The sequence below is a fragment of the Jaculus jaculus genome, chromosome 14 (genome assembly GCF_020740685.1).
Source record: "Jaculus jaculus isolate mJacJac1 chromosome 14, mJacJac1.mat.Y.cur, whole genome shotgun sequence".
Taxonomy (NCBI): domain Eukaryota; kingdom Metazoa; phylum Chordata; class Mammalia; order Rodentia; family Dipodidae; genus Jaculus; species Jaculus jaculus.
The window spans coordinates 66,189,500-66,205,340 of NC_059115.1; the positions used below are offsets into that span (position 1 = coordinate 66,189,500).

General features: G+C 44.4%; 1 protein-coding gene across 7 annotated transcripts in view; it reads left to right on the top strand.

The window, feature by feature from the left end:
• Tamm41 (TAM41 mitochondrial translocator assembly and maintenance homolog) overlaps positions 1-15,841 on the top strand; it is a 64,859-nt gene that overhangs the window by 38,551 nt on the left and 10,467 nt on the right. For 5 of the 7 annotated variants that reach the window (XM_012952458.2, XM_045133221.1, XM_045133218.1 and 2 more), the window contains 3 exons: positions 4,068-4,213; positions 12,346-12,511; positions 14,100-14,162. In XM_012952458.2, the coding sequence (XP_012807912.2) occupies positions 4,068-4,213; positions 12,346-12,511; positions 14,100-14,162 (375 nt within the window). Of the gene's footprint in view, positions 1-4,067; positions 4,214-12,345; positions 12,512-14,099; positions 14,163-15,841 lie in introns of those variants that run through there. The other 2 variants (XM_045133219.1, XM_045133222.1) reach the window with 2 other exon arrangements.

Genomic DNA, 15,841 nt, shown 5'->3' on the forward strand with positions numbered 1-15,841 from the left:
CTTTCACCTCCCCCAACACACAGAAAAAAAATTGGCAGAGGTCACCACATGCCGTTGTTCACCCCTGTTGGTCTTATTGTCCTCGTGTGTGATAGTTACCTTTTTGAGGCTAGGAGAACACACCTGACCAGAAGCAGCATATGGGAAGAAAGCATTTATTTTGGTTTACACTCTCAATAGGAAGTTCCATAATGGCAGAGGAAAGATGGCATAAGAAGAAGTTGGGCATCACCTCTGCTGTCCCATAGTCCTGGCTGAGGTCTCCAGTGCAACTCATGGTTCATCCTCATGGCTCCATTGGGTTTCCACAAAGGGACTTACAACAGCCTGCCTCACATTGTCCAAGGCTATTTCCAAATACCAAAACTACATTGCAAATCCAATGACCCTCTGTGGTAGTGTGAATGGATGTCTCCAATAGATTCAGAAGTTTATTAAAGCTTGTAACTTAGCTCTCCAGCCACCTGGCTGGAGAAGGTGTCACTGTGGACAGATCTGGGGTCCAGACCTAAGATATTTCTGGGGGCACTGAATTCCAGCCTAAGGTATGCAGAGTGCTGGAGCTCTGCCTGGGGTCCCTGCTGTTTGGTTGCCAGGTTTTGCTTGTGGTGCTGCTGGTGGTTTTTCATTCCTTCCCCTGGATCTGTAAGCCTAAAATGAATTATGTTTCTCCTATAAACCTGTCTGGTTTGGAGGTTCATCCCGGCAACATGAAGCTGACTATGACACCCTTTCTTTCCTGCTTTTGTTATAATCCCATAGTGCCAGGTTGGCTACCAAATTTGTTAATCTAGGGGGAAATTGTTACAGTCACCTTAATATTGCTGGCTGAATATACCCAACCAAGAGCAGTTTATGGAAGGAAAGGGTTTGTTTTGACTTACAGACTTGAGGGGAAGCTCCAAGATGGCAGAGGAAAATGATGGGCATTCATAGAGGGTGGACATCACCTCCTGGCCAACATCAGGTGGACAGCAGCAGCAGGAGAGTGTGCCAGACTCTGGCAGGGGGAAGCTGGCTATAATACCCAATACCCATAAAGCCTGCCTCCAACAACACACTACCTCCAGGAGGCTCCAATTCCTGAATTGCCCACCCCTCCCACCAACACCTCCTCCAGCAAGACTCCACTTCCCAAATGGCCATCAGCTAGGAAACAAGCATTCGAAACATGAGTTTATGGGGCACACCTATTTTAAACCACCACATCGTGTCATATTCTCTCTTTGCCCTCAAAAGTGACCTAATTTGGATGGCAGATTATATCACCATCCTAGGCTGAGGGGTTTTCTCGGAAGTTGAGGCATCTGCCTATCCTGGTCACCTTTGGACTCCTTTCATGTCTGCCCCATAAAGGCTTCAGCCACATTGCTCACCCATACTTCACCTGGGTGTTGTCCTACATGTGCCCAGCCCAGTTTTCCTTTTCTTGCGATGTTGAGGATCTCATGCCTGCTAGGCAATTGTTTCACTAATAAGCCACCCCTGCTAGCCTCTTGAATTCACAATGGCCCACTAGGCACTCAGGCATTTCCATTTTAATTACAACTTTCCCCTCTTATCTTACTGATCATCCTCACTGACTGAGGCAGCACGTTTTTCATTTGTTTCAAAAGCAGTTGCTTCAGCGGGCATGCGGGTTCCGTGCCTGAAATCCGAGCACTAGGGAAGTGAGGGCAGAAGGATCAAGAGTCAAAGGCCTGCCTTGGCTACATAGTAAGTTTGAGGCCAACCTGGGCCAATGAGACTCTGTCACCGAAGGGCAGGGGAGAAGCTTTGTCTTTTCAAAATTACTTATTTTTCAGCTCAGTTTGTCTTGTGGCAACTATTGCATCCTTCATTTCTCTCCAGTTGCAATGTCTAAAGTTATATATTGAGGCTGGAAAGATAGTTCAGTCAATAAAGTGCTTGCCTTGAAAGCATGAGGATCTGAGTTCAATCCCCAGAACCCCTATATAAAGGCCAGGTATGGGCTGGGCGTGGTGGCGCACGCCTTTAATCCCAGCACTTGGGAGGCAGAGGCAGGAGTATCATCATGAGTTTGAGGCCACCCTGAGACTATATAGTGAATTCTAGGTCAGCCTGGACCAGAGTGAGACCCTACCTCAAAAAGACAAAACTAAACTAAACTAAATAAATGAAAGCCAGGTATGGTAGCACATGCTTGTAGACCTAGTGCTAGGGTGGCAGAGACAGGTAGATACCTGGGGCTCACTGGCCACTGTTAAACCTACCTGACGAGTTCCAGGCCAATGGGAAACCCTGTCTCAAAAAAGGTAAATAGAGGCTAGAGAGATGGCTTATCAGTTAAGGTGCTTGCTTGCAAAGCCTAAGGACCCAGGTTCGATTCTCCAATATCCATGTAAGCCAGAGATGCACAAGGTGGCACAGGTGTGTAAATTCTTTGCAGTGGCTGGAGGCCCTGGTGCATCTATTCTCTCTGTATATCTGCCTCTTTCTCTCTGTCAATTAAATAAGTAGATAAATAAAATATATTTTACAAAAGGTAAATAGTACCTCAGGAACAATACCCAGGGTTGTCCTCTGGCTTCCATGTGCATATGCACACATGTGCACATTCACCCACCACAAAGTTACATGCTTTCAGTTTCATCTTACATATTAGCTACTTCTTGGCTGGGCATGGCGGTGCACGCCTTTACTCCCAGCATTCAGGAGGCAGAGGTAGGAAGATTGCTGTGAGGTCAAGGCGAGCCTAGGCTAGAGTGAGAGCCTACCTCAAAAACAAAGCGAACAAAAAAATATATGTATATATAAACTACTTCTTACCAGGATTTTTTTGTGGTTGTTTTGTTTTTCAAGGTAGGGTCTCACTCTGATGTCCAGGCTGACCTGGAATTAACTATGTAGTTCCAGGGTGGCCTTGAACTCATGGTGATCCTCCTACCTCTGCCTCCCGAGTGCTGGGATTAAAGGTGTGTGCCGCCACCACGCCTGGCTCCAGCACTTTTTTTTTTTTTTTTTTTTTAATGAGAGGGAGTGAAAGAGAGAGAGTTGGCGCACCAGGGCCTGTAGCCACTGCAGTCAAACTCCAGATGTGTGCACCACCTTCTGTGCATGTGTCACCTTGTGCAGCTGGCTTACATAGGTTCTGGGAGTTGAACCTGGGTCCTTAGGCTTAGCAGTCAAATGCCTTAACCACTAAGCCATCTCTCCAGCCCTCTTACTGGGTCATTAAAAAATATATATATTTTATTTATTTATTTATTTGGGAGAGATACAAAAATAGGCAGGGAGAGAGAATGGGCGTGCCAGGGCCTCCAGCCACTGCAAATGAACTCCAGACACATGCGCCTCTTGTGCATCTGGCTTATGTGGGTCCTGGGGAATCGAACCTGGGTCCTTTGGCTTCGCAGACAAGCTTCTTAACCGCTAAGCCATCTCTCCAGCCCCCCTTACTGAGACTTTTAAACCTATGGTCCTTATCCTTGTCAGATGCAGTAAAGCTAGTTCATAAGATGCCTTAAATTCCTCATGCAAACAGGACAGCAATGAGTAAGCGGTGAAGTAGAATCTGAAGAGATGCCATGCAGCCTTTGTCTGCAGAACTGGCCACAGGCAGGGTTTTCGTTACAAGGTGAAGGTGTGTCAAGACGTAAGCTTCTGCCCTGGACAAACAGTGACTCTCGCTGGTGATCACCGTGCGTGATGAGGCAGTAGACTTCAGCTGGCCTATAGGGCTTTGTGATTGGAGATGCCCTTTTCCCCCCAACAAATGCCTATATCCCTCATGTAATGTGTCTGTCATCTTGAGGAGGAAAAGCAATGTTCTGTTGATGAATCCTGCCATGCCAAACCATGTACTATCGATGACAGGCTAGAGTTCATAGATCACCAAGTTCGGATTTTTCTTTTTGGTTTTTCAAGGTAGGGTCCCACTCTAGCCTAGGCTGACCTGGAACTCACTATGCAGTCTCAGGGTGGCCTCAAACGGCGACGTGCCTACCACTGCCTCCCGAGTGCTGGGATTAAAGGAATGCACCACCACGCCTGGCGAAAGTTTGGATTTTTAACTGAAGATTGATTTCTCTGATTGTGTTAATTAGGTGACTTTCGGATGGTGATTGGAGAGGAAAAGACCAAAGTGATGAACATTGTGAAGCCCAATATAGCCCATTTCCGTGAACTCTATGAGAGCATACTTCACGAGAGCCCCCAAGTGGTGTATAAAGCCCAGCAAGGCAGACTGGAGGTGAGCTGTGTGTAGACAATAACGCCTGTAGTTTCCAAGACAAGAGCTGTTCTGTGTGTGGGGAGGGGGGAGTTTCTGTTTTATTGTTTTACTTTATCCCAGGGCCTTATACATGCTAGGCAAGTACTCTACCATATAGCAATATCCCAAGGCCTCTTCCTATGATTTAAGACAATTGTATGGTTTGAATTCACTCTGCTGCCTATGCAGGCCTTGAACTCGCAATATTCCTGCCCTAGCCTTTTCTGTTTATTTGTTTTCGAGGTAGGGTCTTCCTCTAGCCCAGGCTAACCTGGAACTCACTCTAGCTCCAGGCCAGCCTCCAACTCATAGTGATCCCTCCCCGACCCCCAGGTGTTAGGATTAGAGACCTGTGCCACTAGGCCTAACAGCAAGAGTCACCTCTTTTTCTATTACTAGTTTAGATTAAGGTGCAAAGTAATGGGTTGCATTATAACATTTTTTATAGATATGTGTCACTGCACTTTGTTCTCATTTGTCCACTCCCCCCCCCCCCGCCGCCCCACTGTCCCCCCGTCCACTCTGACCTTTTCTTCCTCTTCCTTTCCTTTGCTCTGGTGGTCCCCTTATTCTACTTCCTTATGGAATGTATTTGCATTACCCTCTCTATTTCCCACCTTCCTTAAGATCCCCTTCTTCTCTCAGGATCCCCTTGCTAGTTTCATAACCTACACACACATAGATAAATAAACATATAGTTATCTAAACACACATATAAACTTTTTTGTGGTCTCACTCTAGCCTAGCCCAGGCTGGCCTCAAACCCACGGTGATCCTCCTCCTGTGCATCCCAAGTGCTAGGGTTAAAGGTCTATGCCACCACGCCTGGATGTATATATAATTTTCAATCTAGGTTCTTCAAATAAGAGAAAACACATGTTATTTGTCTTTCTGAGTCTGGCTTATTTTGCTTAACATGATAATTTCTAGTTCTGTCATTTTTCCGCAAATGCAGTTTTGTTTTTCTTTACAGTGGGCTAATATTCCATTGTGTGTATGCATCACATTTTCTTATTATCTGTTGATGGGTATCAAGGCCAGTTCCATTTCCTGACTGTTATGAATAATGCAGCAATAAATATGAATGTGCCATGTATCTCTGTGGTATGTTGACATAGAATCATTCAGGCATATACTCAAGCAAGTATCTTTAACTACTGAGCTATCTTCCCAGCCCTCTCTACCTGATTTTATTTTATTATTTTATTTTATTTATTTGGTTTTTCCAGGGCAGGGTCTACTCTAGCCCAGACGGACCTGGGATTCACTATGGAGTTTCAGGGTGGCCTCAATCCTCCTACTTCTGCCTCCCAAGTGCTGGGATTAAAGGTGTGTACCACCATGCCTGGCACTCCACCTTATTTTTGAGGCAGTCTCTTATTGATCCTAGAGCTCACTGATTAAGGCCCAGGGATCCTCCTGCCTCTTCCTTTGCAGCACTGAGGTTACAGGAAGGCACTGCCATGCCTGGCTTTTTACATGGATCCTGGGGATCCAAACTCAGGTCTTCCTGCTTGCAGAGCAAGCCCTTTACTGACTGAGCAATCTCCCCAACCCTGTAGTTAAATGTTTGAAAATAAATATCAAAGAACCTTTTCAAAGTATAGAAACAGGCTGAGGAGATGCTCAGGGGTTGAAAGTGCTTGGCTACATAGCCTGCCAGTTTAGTTTCAATGTTTTTTTTAACTTTTTATTTATTTTTTATTTTTATTTTTTGTTCATATTTATTTATTTATTTGAGAATGACAGAGAGAGAAAGAGGCAGAGAGAGAGAATGGGCGTGCCAGGGCCTCCAGCCACTGCAGACGAACTCCAGATGCATGTGCCCCCTGGCTGGCTAATGTGGGTCCTGGGGAATCAAACCTCGAACTTGGGTCCTTAGGCTTCACAGGCAAGCACTTAACCACTAAGCCATCTCTCCAGCCCAATTTTTGTTTATTTTTATTTACTTAATTATTTGAGAGAGACAGACAAAGAGAAAGAGGAAGAGAGAGAGAGAGAGAGAGAGAGAGAGAGAGAGAGAGAGGAAGAGAATGGGGGCACCAGGGCCTCCAGCCACTGCAAACAAACTCTAGATGCATGTGCCACCTTGTACATCTGGCTTATGTGAGTTCTGGGGAATGGAGCCTCAAACTGGTGTCCTTATGCTTCACAGGCAAATGCTTAACTGCTAAGCCATTTCTCCAACCCTATTTTGTTTTTATTAGAGAGGGAAAGACACAGATAGAGAGAGTGGGCATACCAGGACCTCTAGCCACTGCAAATGAACTCCAGATGCATGCGCCACCTTGTACATCTGGTTTATGTGGGTCCTGGGGAATCAAGCCTTGAACTGAGGTCCTTAGGCTTCACAAGCAAGTGCTTAACCGCTAAGCCATCTTTCCAGCTCCACAGTTCAGTTTTGATTCCCCAATGTTGCAGTCAGGTTTGCATTGCTGACATAAACCACCCAACCAAGAGAAGCTTGTGGGAAAAATAGGTTTATTTTGGCTTACAGGCTCAAGAAGGAAGCTCCATGATGGCAGGGAAAAATGACAACATGAGCAGAGGGTGGACATCACCCCCTCACCAACATCAGGTGGACAGCAGCAAAAGGAGAGTGTGCCAAACACTGGCAATGGGAAACTGGCTATAACACCCATAAGCCCGCCCTCAACAACACACTGCATCCAGGAGGCACCAATTTCCAAATCTCCATCAGCTGGGAATCTAGCATTCAGAATGCTTCAGTTTATGGGGGACCCCTGAATCAAACCAGCACACCCAGTATCCACATAAAGCCAGATGCACTAAGTGGTGCATGTATCTTGAGTTTATTTGTGGTGGCAGGAGGGCCTGGCGCGCGCGCGCACACACACACACACACACACACACACACACACACACTCACACTCACACTGATATGCTCTCTCTCCCTTCCTTCTTCCCTCCCCATCCCCTTTCCTCTCAAATAAACTTAAAAAAATAATAATACCTAAGCTGTAGAAACAACAGGCTCCTTTCCTTTAACATAATGAGCATTGTGGTATACTTCTTAAGTTCTTCCTCACTAACATAATGGGGTATGATGGTTTGAATGCAATGTTCCCATAGCCTCGGGTATTTCAGATTAAGCTTAAGCTTCCCAAAGTCTCCAGTAGGCTGGAGGCTGTGTCACTGGGGGTGGATCTTGAGTCCAGACTTACAGGTATGCTCTGAGCCAGCTTGAACTCTGTTCTCCTTCCTCTGCTGTGGGTGTGTGACAAAGTGAGCCTGCTTCTTCCACCATGATGAAGCTTCCCCTGGAAACTGCAAGCTTAAATAAACCTCTCCTCCCACAAGCTGCTTCCAGTCAGGTGTTTGTCCCAGCAGCAAGAAGGTAACTGCAACACAGGACAGCTAGGACCATATTGAGTTTCTAGAACCTTTAAACAAAATAGGAATTACTTTTCCAAAAAAAAATACGATTTATTTATTTGCAAGGACAGAGGGAAAGTATGAGAGCTCCAGGACCTGTTGCTATTGCAGGCAAACTTCAGATACATGGGCCACATTGTGAATCTGGCTTTATGAGGATAGTAGGGAATTGAACTGGGGCCATCAGGCTTTGAAAGCAAGTGCCTTTAACTGATGAGACATCTCCCCAGCCCAGGAATTACTTTTAAAATAAAAGAATAAAGGGGAGGGGGAGAAAAGACTATATAGAGAGTGGCATATGAAATTCTAGAGTACTCATCAGTTTAATAGGTTTTGCCATATAGGGATCTTTGGTTTTTAACACTTTTATCCGCGTAGTGCCTGCACATTTGAAATCCAAATGATACCTCAAGGTTTTTGACAGAAACTAATAGTTCCCTGTTCACTCTTCCCTCCTTCTTTCCCTTCTCCACCGCCTTCACCTCTTTAGCTCATTATTATTATAAATAAAATGATTTGACTCTTCTATTTTAGACTTTATTTTTGCCATTCTTCTATGAAGATAAAAGCTTTTCACTCATAACACACATCTTTTTCTTTTGCTTTTCCTCTCTTCACACCCCATGATGTTCCACATAAGGTATTTCATAGCTATTGCTTAAAAGAGTAAACTCTCAAATGACCTTCTTTTTATATCCAATCTCATTTGAACCTTCTTCCTTTTTCCAACTGCTCTCTATTTCCATGTTTTTTTGTTTTGGGGTTATTTTTTTTTAACCCAGTGAGTTTAATTAAGGTTGCTTCCATGAGCATGGGTAAGAGGCTTATAAGCAGTCTACCAGAAGCTACACAACAGAAGAAAATGTCTCCTCCCTCATTCCCAGGCTTTTTGTTTTGTTTTAGTGTGGGTTTTGGAGCTACATACCTGGCCACATGACAGCTTTTTGTTCATGGCTAACACGCAGCAGAATGACACTTCCTTTCCCATACAACTTTGTTTCTCCTGACATTAACAATCACCTCATTTTGTTCTTTTTTTTTTTTTTAACCTCTTTTTATTTGATACAGAGAAAGAGGCACAGAGAGAGAGAGAGAGAGAGAGAGAGAGAATTGGTGTGCCAGGGCCTTCAGCCACTGCAAGCGAACTCCAGATGCATGCGCTCCCCCTTGTGCATCTGACTTATGTGGGTTCTGGAGAATCGAACCGTGATCTTTTGGCTCTGCAGTCTGATGCCTTAACCGCTGAGCAATCTCTCCAGCCCTCATTTTGTTCTTTACCTGCCTAATTTTCTATGCACCCACCATTAGACTCATCCTCAAATTCTAGTTGGTTTATAAGACTCCTCTTAGAACAGACCACTACCTCAGCTGTCTTCCTGGAGGCCTCTGTCCTGTGCCTTCCTGGGCTGCTTGTTTTATAGGTTTGGTGCACAGTTGTATTCCTTAAAATTTGTTTCATTATCTCTCTCAGATTTTGATAAAAGATATTTTTATTTATTTCAGATAGAAACAGAGGAAGAGCAGACGCAGAGACAGTGAGTTTGGGCATACCAGGAACTTGAACCTGGGCCATGAGGCTTTGCAAGTGTTGCAGTCAAGTTCGCATTGCTGGCAGAAATCACCTGACCAAGAGCAGCTTCTGGGGAAAAGGGTTTATTTTGGCTTACAGACTCTTTGGAAAGCTCCATAATGGCAGGGGAAATGATGGCATGAGCAAAAAGTGGACATCACCCCCAGCCAACCTAAAGCACACAACAGCAACAGGAGAGTGTGCCAAACACTGGCAAGGGGACACTGGCTACAACGCCCATAAGCCCCCCACAAAAAAAATACTGCTTCCAGTAGGCATTAATTCCCACATCTCCACCAGCTGGGAACCTAGCATTCAGAATGCCTAATTTTATGGGGGACACCTGGATCAAACCACCACAGCAAGAAAGTGCCTTTAACCACTGAGCCATCTCTTCAGTCCCTTGGATTTTTTTCTACCCTCTTTCCTTTGCCAGCCTTTACACTTTTGAATATTATCTTCCTCATTCATGACTTACATTTTAATTTTGGTGAAGTATGTCTTTAAGATTTGTTTACTTATTTATTTGAGAGAGGGAGAGAAAGAGGCAGATAGAGAGAATGGGCATGTTAGGGCCTCCAGCCACTGCAAAAAAAAAAAACTCCAGACGCATGTATCACCTTGTGCATCTGGCTTACATGGGTCCTGGGGAATCCAACCTGGGTCCTTAAGTTTTGCAGGCAGGTGCCTTAACTGCTAAGCCATCTCTCCATCCTGGAAGTATGTCTGTAAATATCTCTCTGACATAGGTTATGAGGGAGGTAAGTTTTTTGAGACTGAGCACCACAGAAATTCTACTTTCCCACTAATGAATAGATACTACATTCTCAGGTAGAAATTACTTTTCCCTTATCATTTTAAATTTCTTCTAGGAATGGAAAAAGGTACATTGACTCATCAGATCTGTAGCACTGTTGATCAGTCTGAGAAGGTATACTACAGTGGCATTGCAGATACAATTGGAATTTCTACTTGCTTGAGTTTGTGGGTACCCTGCTGTGGCCTACCGTTATCTATTTGTTTTGTTTTGTTTTGAATAAAGGCCAAGTATCATGGGGATATGACAGTTACCTGTAGCCTTATGCATGTGAGGGTTCTGCAGAAAGACACAACCAGTAGGGTGTTGGGGGTGGGATTGGAAAGACAGACTGACTTATTGTGGGGAAGGAATTGGTTCCTGCACTTATGTGGCTGGCTAGTTGTAAGTATGCAGGCCTGGCTAGCTGACTAAAGACTCGGGGAAGAGTTGATATTACATCTCTGAGTCTAGAAATAAACTTCCTCCTTCTTCAGGGACACTGTGCTTTCCTCTTCTATCTTTCCCCTGACTGATGAAGCCTATCCCATGTGATGTAATCAGCTGTACTTAACCAACAGGATACCTTCCCTCAGCATCCGGACTAGTGTTTGGTCAAGTAGCTAAGCACTGTTGCATAGCCAGGGTGATGTAAAATTGTCCACCATGCCCCTCCTCCCTTTAGGTCTACAGGTGGCACTAATCTCCATCATTCCTCCCAGAATGTGGTTATATTTTCTGTTGCTTAGGGGTCGGGAAGTGAAAGCTTAGTCTTCTGTATAAGTCCAACATGGCAGCTTGTGGTCTGCTCGCCGGGCCACTGTTAGTACTAGTCTTTGGAAGGGGGATGTTTCTGGTAGTAGTGGTGATGGTGTTGTCATCTTAGCTTTTCTTGTCTTCTTTTTTATTCTCTTTTCTTTTTCTAATTTGTTTTTCAATGCTGGGGATTGAACCCAGGGTCTTGTGAATGCAAGGCAAGTACTCTACCACTGAGCTGTACTCTTGGCCCTACCACTAGTGCCAATCTTGTAAGCTCAAGGTCAAGCAGATTTGTGCCCATGGCTTTGTCTGATCCTGGGGTGCGGGTAAAGCACTGTGGAACTGAGGACCCTCACAGTTCTCTCAGCTCAGGGCAGGAGGCCAGACCTTTGTACCTGTGCACTTCTCGGTTAGTGGACACAGACAGCTCCCATTGGCTGATGTCAGTGCTGGGAGGGACTCTGGGAGAGGGACGCAACCAGCTTCTCCAGTAGCTCTGGTCCTGAGGCAGTTCCCTTAACTGAAGTTAGGACCTAAACACAAGACAGACAGAACCTTGCTTGGAGAATACTATGAGCAGGCTGTGGAGGGCAGTGTCTTTGCTGCTTCTATATATGGTAGACAGGCAGTATTAATGTGAGATTTTTTTTTAAATATATTTATTTATTTATTTGAGAGAGAGAGGAAGAGGCAGAGAGAAAGAGAGAATGTGCACAACAGGCCCTCCAGCCACTGTAAATGAACTCCAGACGCATACGCCCCCTTGTGCATCTGGCTTACCTGGGTCCTGGGGAATTAAACCAGTGTCCTTAGGCTTCGCAGGCAAACATTTTAACCGCTAAGCCATTTCCCCAGCTGTAATGTGAGTTGTTTTTTTTTTTTTAAATTCAATTCCAGCTGGGCATGGTGGTACACGCCTTTAATCCCAGCACTCAGGAGGCCAGAGATAGGAGGATTGTCATGCTTTCAAGGCCACATTGAGACAGCATAGTGAATTCCAGGTCAACCTGGGCTAGAGCAAGACCCTACCTTGAAAGAAAGAAAAAAAAAGAAGAAGAAAAGAAAGAAAGAAAGAAAATGGATATTTAAAAAAATGGTGGCACATGCCTTTAATCCCAGTACTCGGGAGGCAGAGGTAGAAGGATATCTGTGAGTTTGAGGCTACCCTGAGACTACATAGTGTATTCCAGGTTAACCTGGGCTAGAGTGAAACCCTACTCCAAAAAAAAATAAATAAATAAAAGGAAGGAAGGAAGGAAGGAAGTGGTCCTTAATGGAGGTTCCTCTGCTCGTATAGAAATAGTCTAAGAGAATTTTCCTTTTTAAAGAGACTTAGAATTCTGGACACTTAGATGTGCATTTCAGAAGCTGTGAGTCTCCTTTGGGTGCCTCCTGTGTAGGGGTGAGTGCTTAGGCTTATGTGATTGTATTGTATCTTTACAGAAGGAGAAAAGCCACATTTAATTACATATATATGCACAGGAGTTCCACAGGAGACTCCTGCTTGCGATTTTCAATAGAAACCATGTGTCTGAATACTTAGAAAATTCAAAGCACTTCCACAGACGTCATCTCTCTCTCTCTTCTCAGTTAGATAAAAGCCCAGAAGGACAATTCACTCAGCTAATGACATTGCCAAAAACCTTACAGCAACAAATAAATTACATCGTGGACCCTCCTGGGAAAAACAGAGATGTGGAAGAAACTTTACTCCAAACTGCTCACGACCCTGACTGTGGCGCTGTGGTCCGGCTAGGTATGTTCAGACATTTTGACATTGAGCAAGTGTTGGCTGTGGGTAAAAGTAGCTTTTGTTTGCCATTGAGATGCATTATTTCTTCTTTCTTGCGTAACGAGATCAAGCAAGAGATTGTGTCTGGGGAGAAGAAAGCACAAACTTTGGGCTTTCCAAACCTTGGTGTTGACTTGGTTGAAGCAAGGCAGGGAAAGAACTCCTCTTGTCAGATTCCTGGGTTCCAGATCTGTCAGAGGAAGAAAACATGCTTCTTGTACTTCCAAGAGCATAACTTGTAGCAGTTACTGGAAAGCTATGCCTGTTCCTCTTAGTGGCCTCAGAAGGAAGATGATGAATGACACTTGATGCTCTCATAACATCAGCCAGCTCCCTCCGGACATGTCTCAGGCTCTGACACAGCCTGTGTTCCTCAGCATCCTTGCTACGGTCTCCCTAATGCTTAAAAAACCTTGATAGGCATGGTAGTACAGACCTGTAATTCCAGCACCCAAGATACTAAAGGAGGAGGAGTTCAAGGCCAACCTGGGCTACATAGGCGAGACCCTACCTCAAAAAAAAAAAATCCAAACCAAGCTGGGTGTGGTGGCGCACGCCTTTAATCCCAGCACCCGGGAGGCAGAGGTAGTAGGATCGCTGTGAGTTCAAGGCCACCCTGAGACTACATAGTGAATTCCAGGTCAGCCTGAGCTAGAGTGAGACCCTTCTCAAAAGGAAAAAAAAAGAAAAAAATCTTAACCTTATCTTCAAAGACCCATCTACCTCTGAAGTGGCAAGCAGTATATACAAGATCAGTCAGGAAAGAAAGAATTATGAGATTGAAAATGACTCCATTTCTCAAATGAGTGCCTTCTCCTGTTTCTAACTCAGTAAATATCTACTGAGCTCTCCTTCAGGTATGAACTGCTATGCTAGATGCAATTGGCAGTAATGATTTTGAGCTGTAGCCCGCAGTTGAACGTTAGCCAGTGGGCTAGCTCTGCCGTGCTTCTCCCGGGACGGTACCAGGTTGTCAGAGCTTCCATTTATGCTTTCTGCTATGAAGACAGGAGACCTGGTGTTGATTTTAAATGTGATCCTGTAACAACGAAAAGTCTGCTTGTGTTTTGAAGAGTTGGAAGACTTGTAATGTGGCTCATGTTTAAGTACTCTGTTCATGTGTTTTTACAATGGAAGTTTTTCTCCTAGATAAAAATACTTGACTTTTTAAAATCTTTTCTCATCTTGGAACTGAGAACAAGAAGCAGATTTAATTTTCTAAAATTACCTTTAAGAGTCACCTAATTCCCGCCTTTAAGATGAGGTGGTCTACGCCCAGAGCAGTTTAGTCACAGCTGGGCTGGGCCACAGCTGGTGGTCACAGCATCCTGGCTTTCTTCCTAATGCCCTTTTCCCCGTCGCTCCCTGACACCAGAACAGAGCTCCATTTGCTGCCTTTATTGGATAGCTGGAAAGAGTACTGGTCTCAGATTCTAAAGCTGTTAAGACTAACATCTGTTTGAAGTTTTCTTGGTATCCTTTTCATTTATTTATTTATTTATTTATTTATTTATTTATTTATTTATTTTGTATTTTATTTTTTTCCTCACAGGGCTCTCTGCAATTGTGAGACCTTCTAGCATCAGTCAGAGCACTAAAGGCATTTTTACTGCTGGTAAGAACTTTAGAAAAATGTATATGTAATATACCAACTGGGGTGAATGGCCTCCATGCTCTTGGATAAAGTACAAAACATAGGCTAGAGAGATGGCTTAACGGTTAAGGCTCTTGCCTGCAAAGCCTAAGGACCCAGGTTTGATTCTCCTGGTCCAATTCTCCAGGTCCCATGTAAGCCGGATGCATAAGGTGGTGCATGTGTGTGGAGTTTGTTTGCAGTGGCTAGAGACCCTGGCATGCCCATTCTCTCTCTTTCTCTGTCCCTCTCTCTCTGTCTCAAATAAAAATAAATTTAAAGCAAGGCATGATGGCACACACCTTTAATCCCAGCACTCAAGAGGTAGGAGGATCACTGTGAGTTCAAGGCCACCCTGAGACTACAGAGTGAATTCCAGGCCGACCTGGGCTAGAGTGAGACCCTACCTCGGGGAAAATAAAAAAAGTACAAAACTTCACTTGTATCTTCCTTGTACCGTGAAGTTCTGAATTTTTATGACCATACACCAAGCTCCACAGTACTGTACAAGGAGCTGTAGCAGCAGTGAAATCTGGTTTTCTAACAAATGAGATGGTTTCAGGTGTCATTGGGAGGCACCTCTCAGTTCTTCAGATAACTTCTGTATGGGATACATCCTCCTATTTTGATTTTAATTGAGTTCACACATGTAAAGTGGTGCCCCAGCAGCAGTGCCAGGCCTGCTCTCCCCATGGCCCCCTTCAGAAGCCACAACTTCCAACTTTCTTCATGAGTGGTTTTTGGCCTTACTGCCATTTCACTGAAGAAGGACGGGAGAGATGGCTTAGCAGTTAAGGCACTTACCTGAAAAGCCAAAGGACCCAGGTTCTATTCTCTAGGTCCCACATAAGCCAGATGCACAAGGGGGCGCATGCATCTTGAGTTCGTTTGCAGTGGCTGGAGGCCCTGGCGTGCCCTCTCTCTCTTTCTCTCTCTCATAAATAAATAAAAATAAAATATTTTTTAAAAAGAAGAAGAAGAAGGAGTCCATTTTGCTTCTCCTCTGCTTTTCAACTTGGGCACTCCTTTTCACTTCTCGCCATGGAAGATTAGGATAACATCTAGTCTCATCCTCACTACCCTGATCCCACTGTCTCTGTTTTCCAGGTAGACTTGCTTTGCAGTTGGGCTGCCGGATTCAGAATAGGATTTTGTTTTGAGGTGCATGTTGTACCCTTCCTTCCCTGCCATGAAGACTATCTTTACCTGTCCCCTGTGGGGATTCTGTTTTCTATGTCCTGAGTCTTTCCCTTTTTGAGCGCACATGTCATTTTGATGAGCATGTGATCTAGCAGCTTCCTAAGGAAGGGTGAATTTGGAGACTGTATGTTTTCAAATCTCCTTTGCCTACCCTCCTGCAAATTAAAAATAATTTCCCTTTGAACTTTAAAATTACCAGGCGTGGTGTGTGCCTGTAATTCCAACGCTCATGCGGCCGAGGCAGAAGGATCATATTTAAGGTCATCCTAGTTACACAGAGAGAGAAAGAATACTTTGAAATAATTGCTGCAATTATCTTCTTACTTTTATGATTAAGACCAAAGCCATTTTGATTCTTTAAAAAAAACCTTTTTTTATTTATCTGAGAGAGAGAGAGAGAGAATATGGGCATGCCAGGGCCTTCAGCCACTCTAAACGAAGTCTAGACACATGCGCCACCT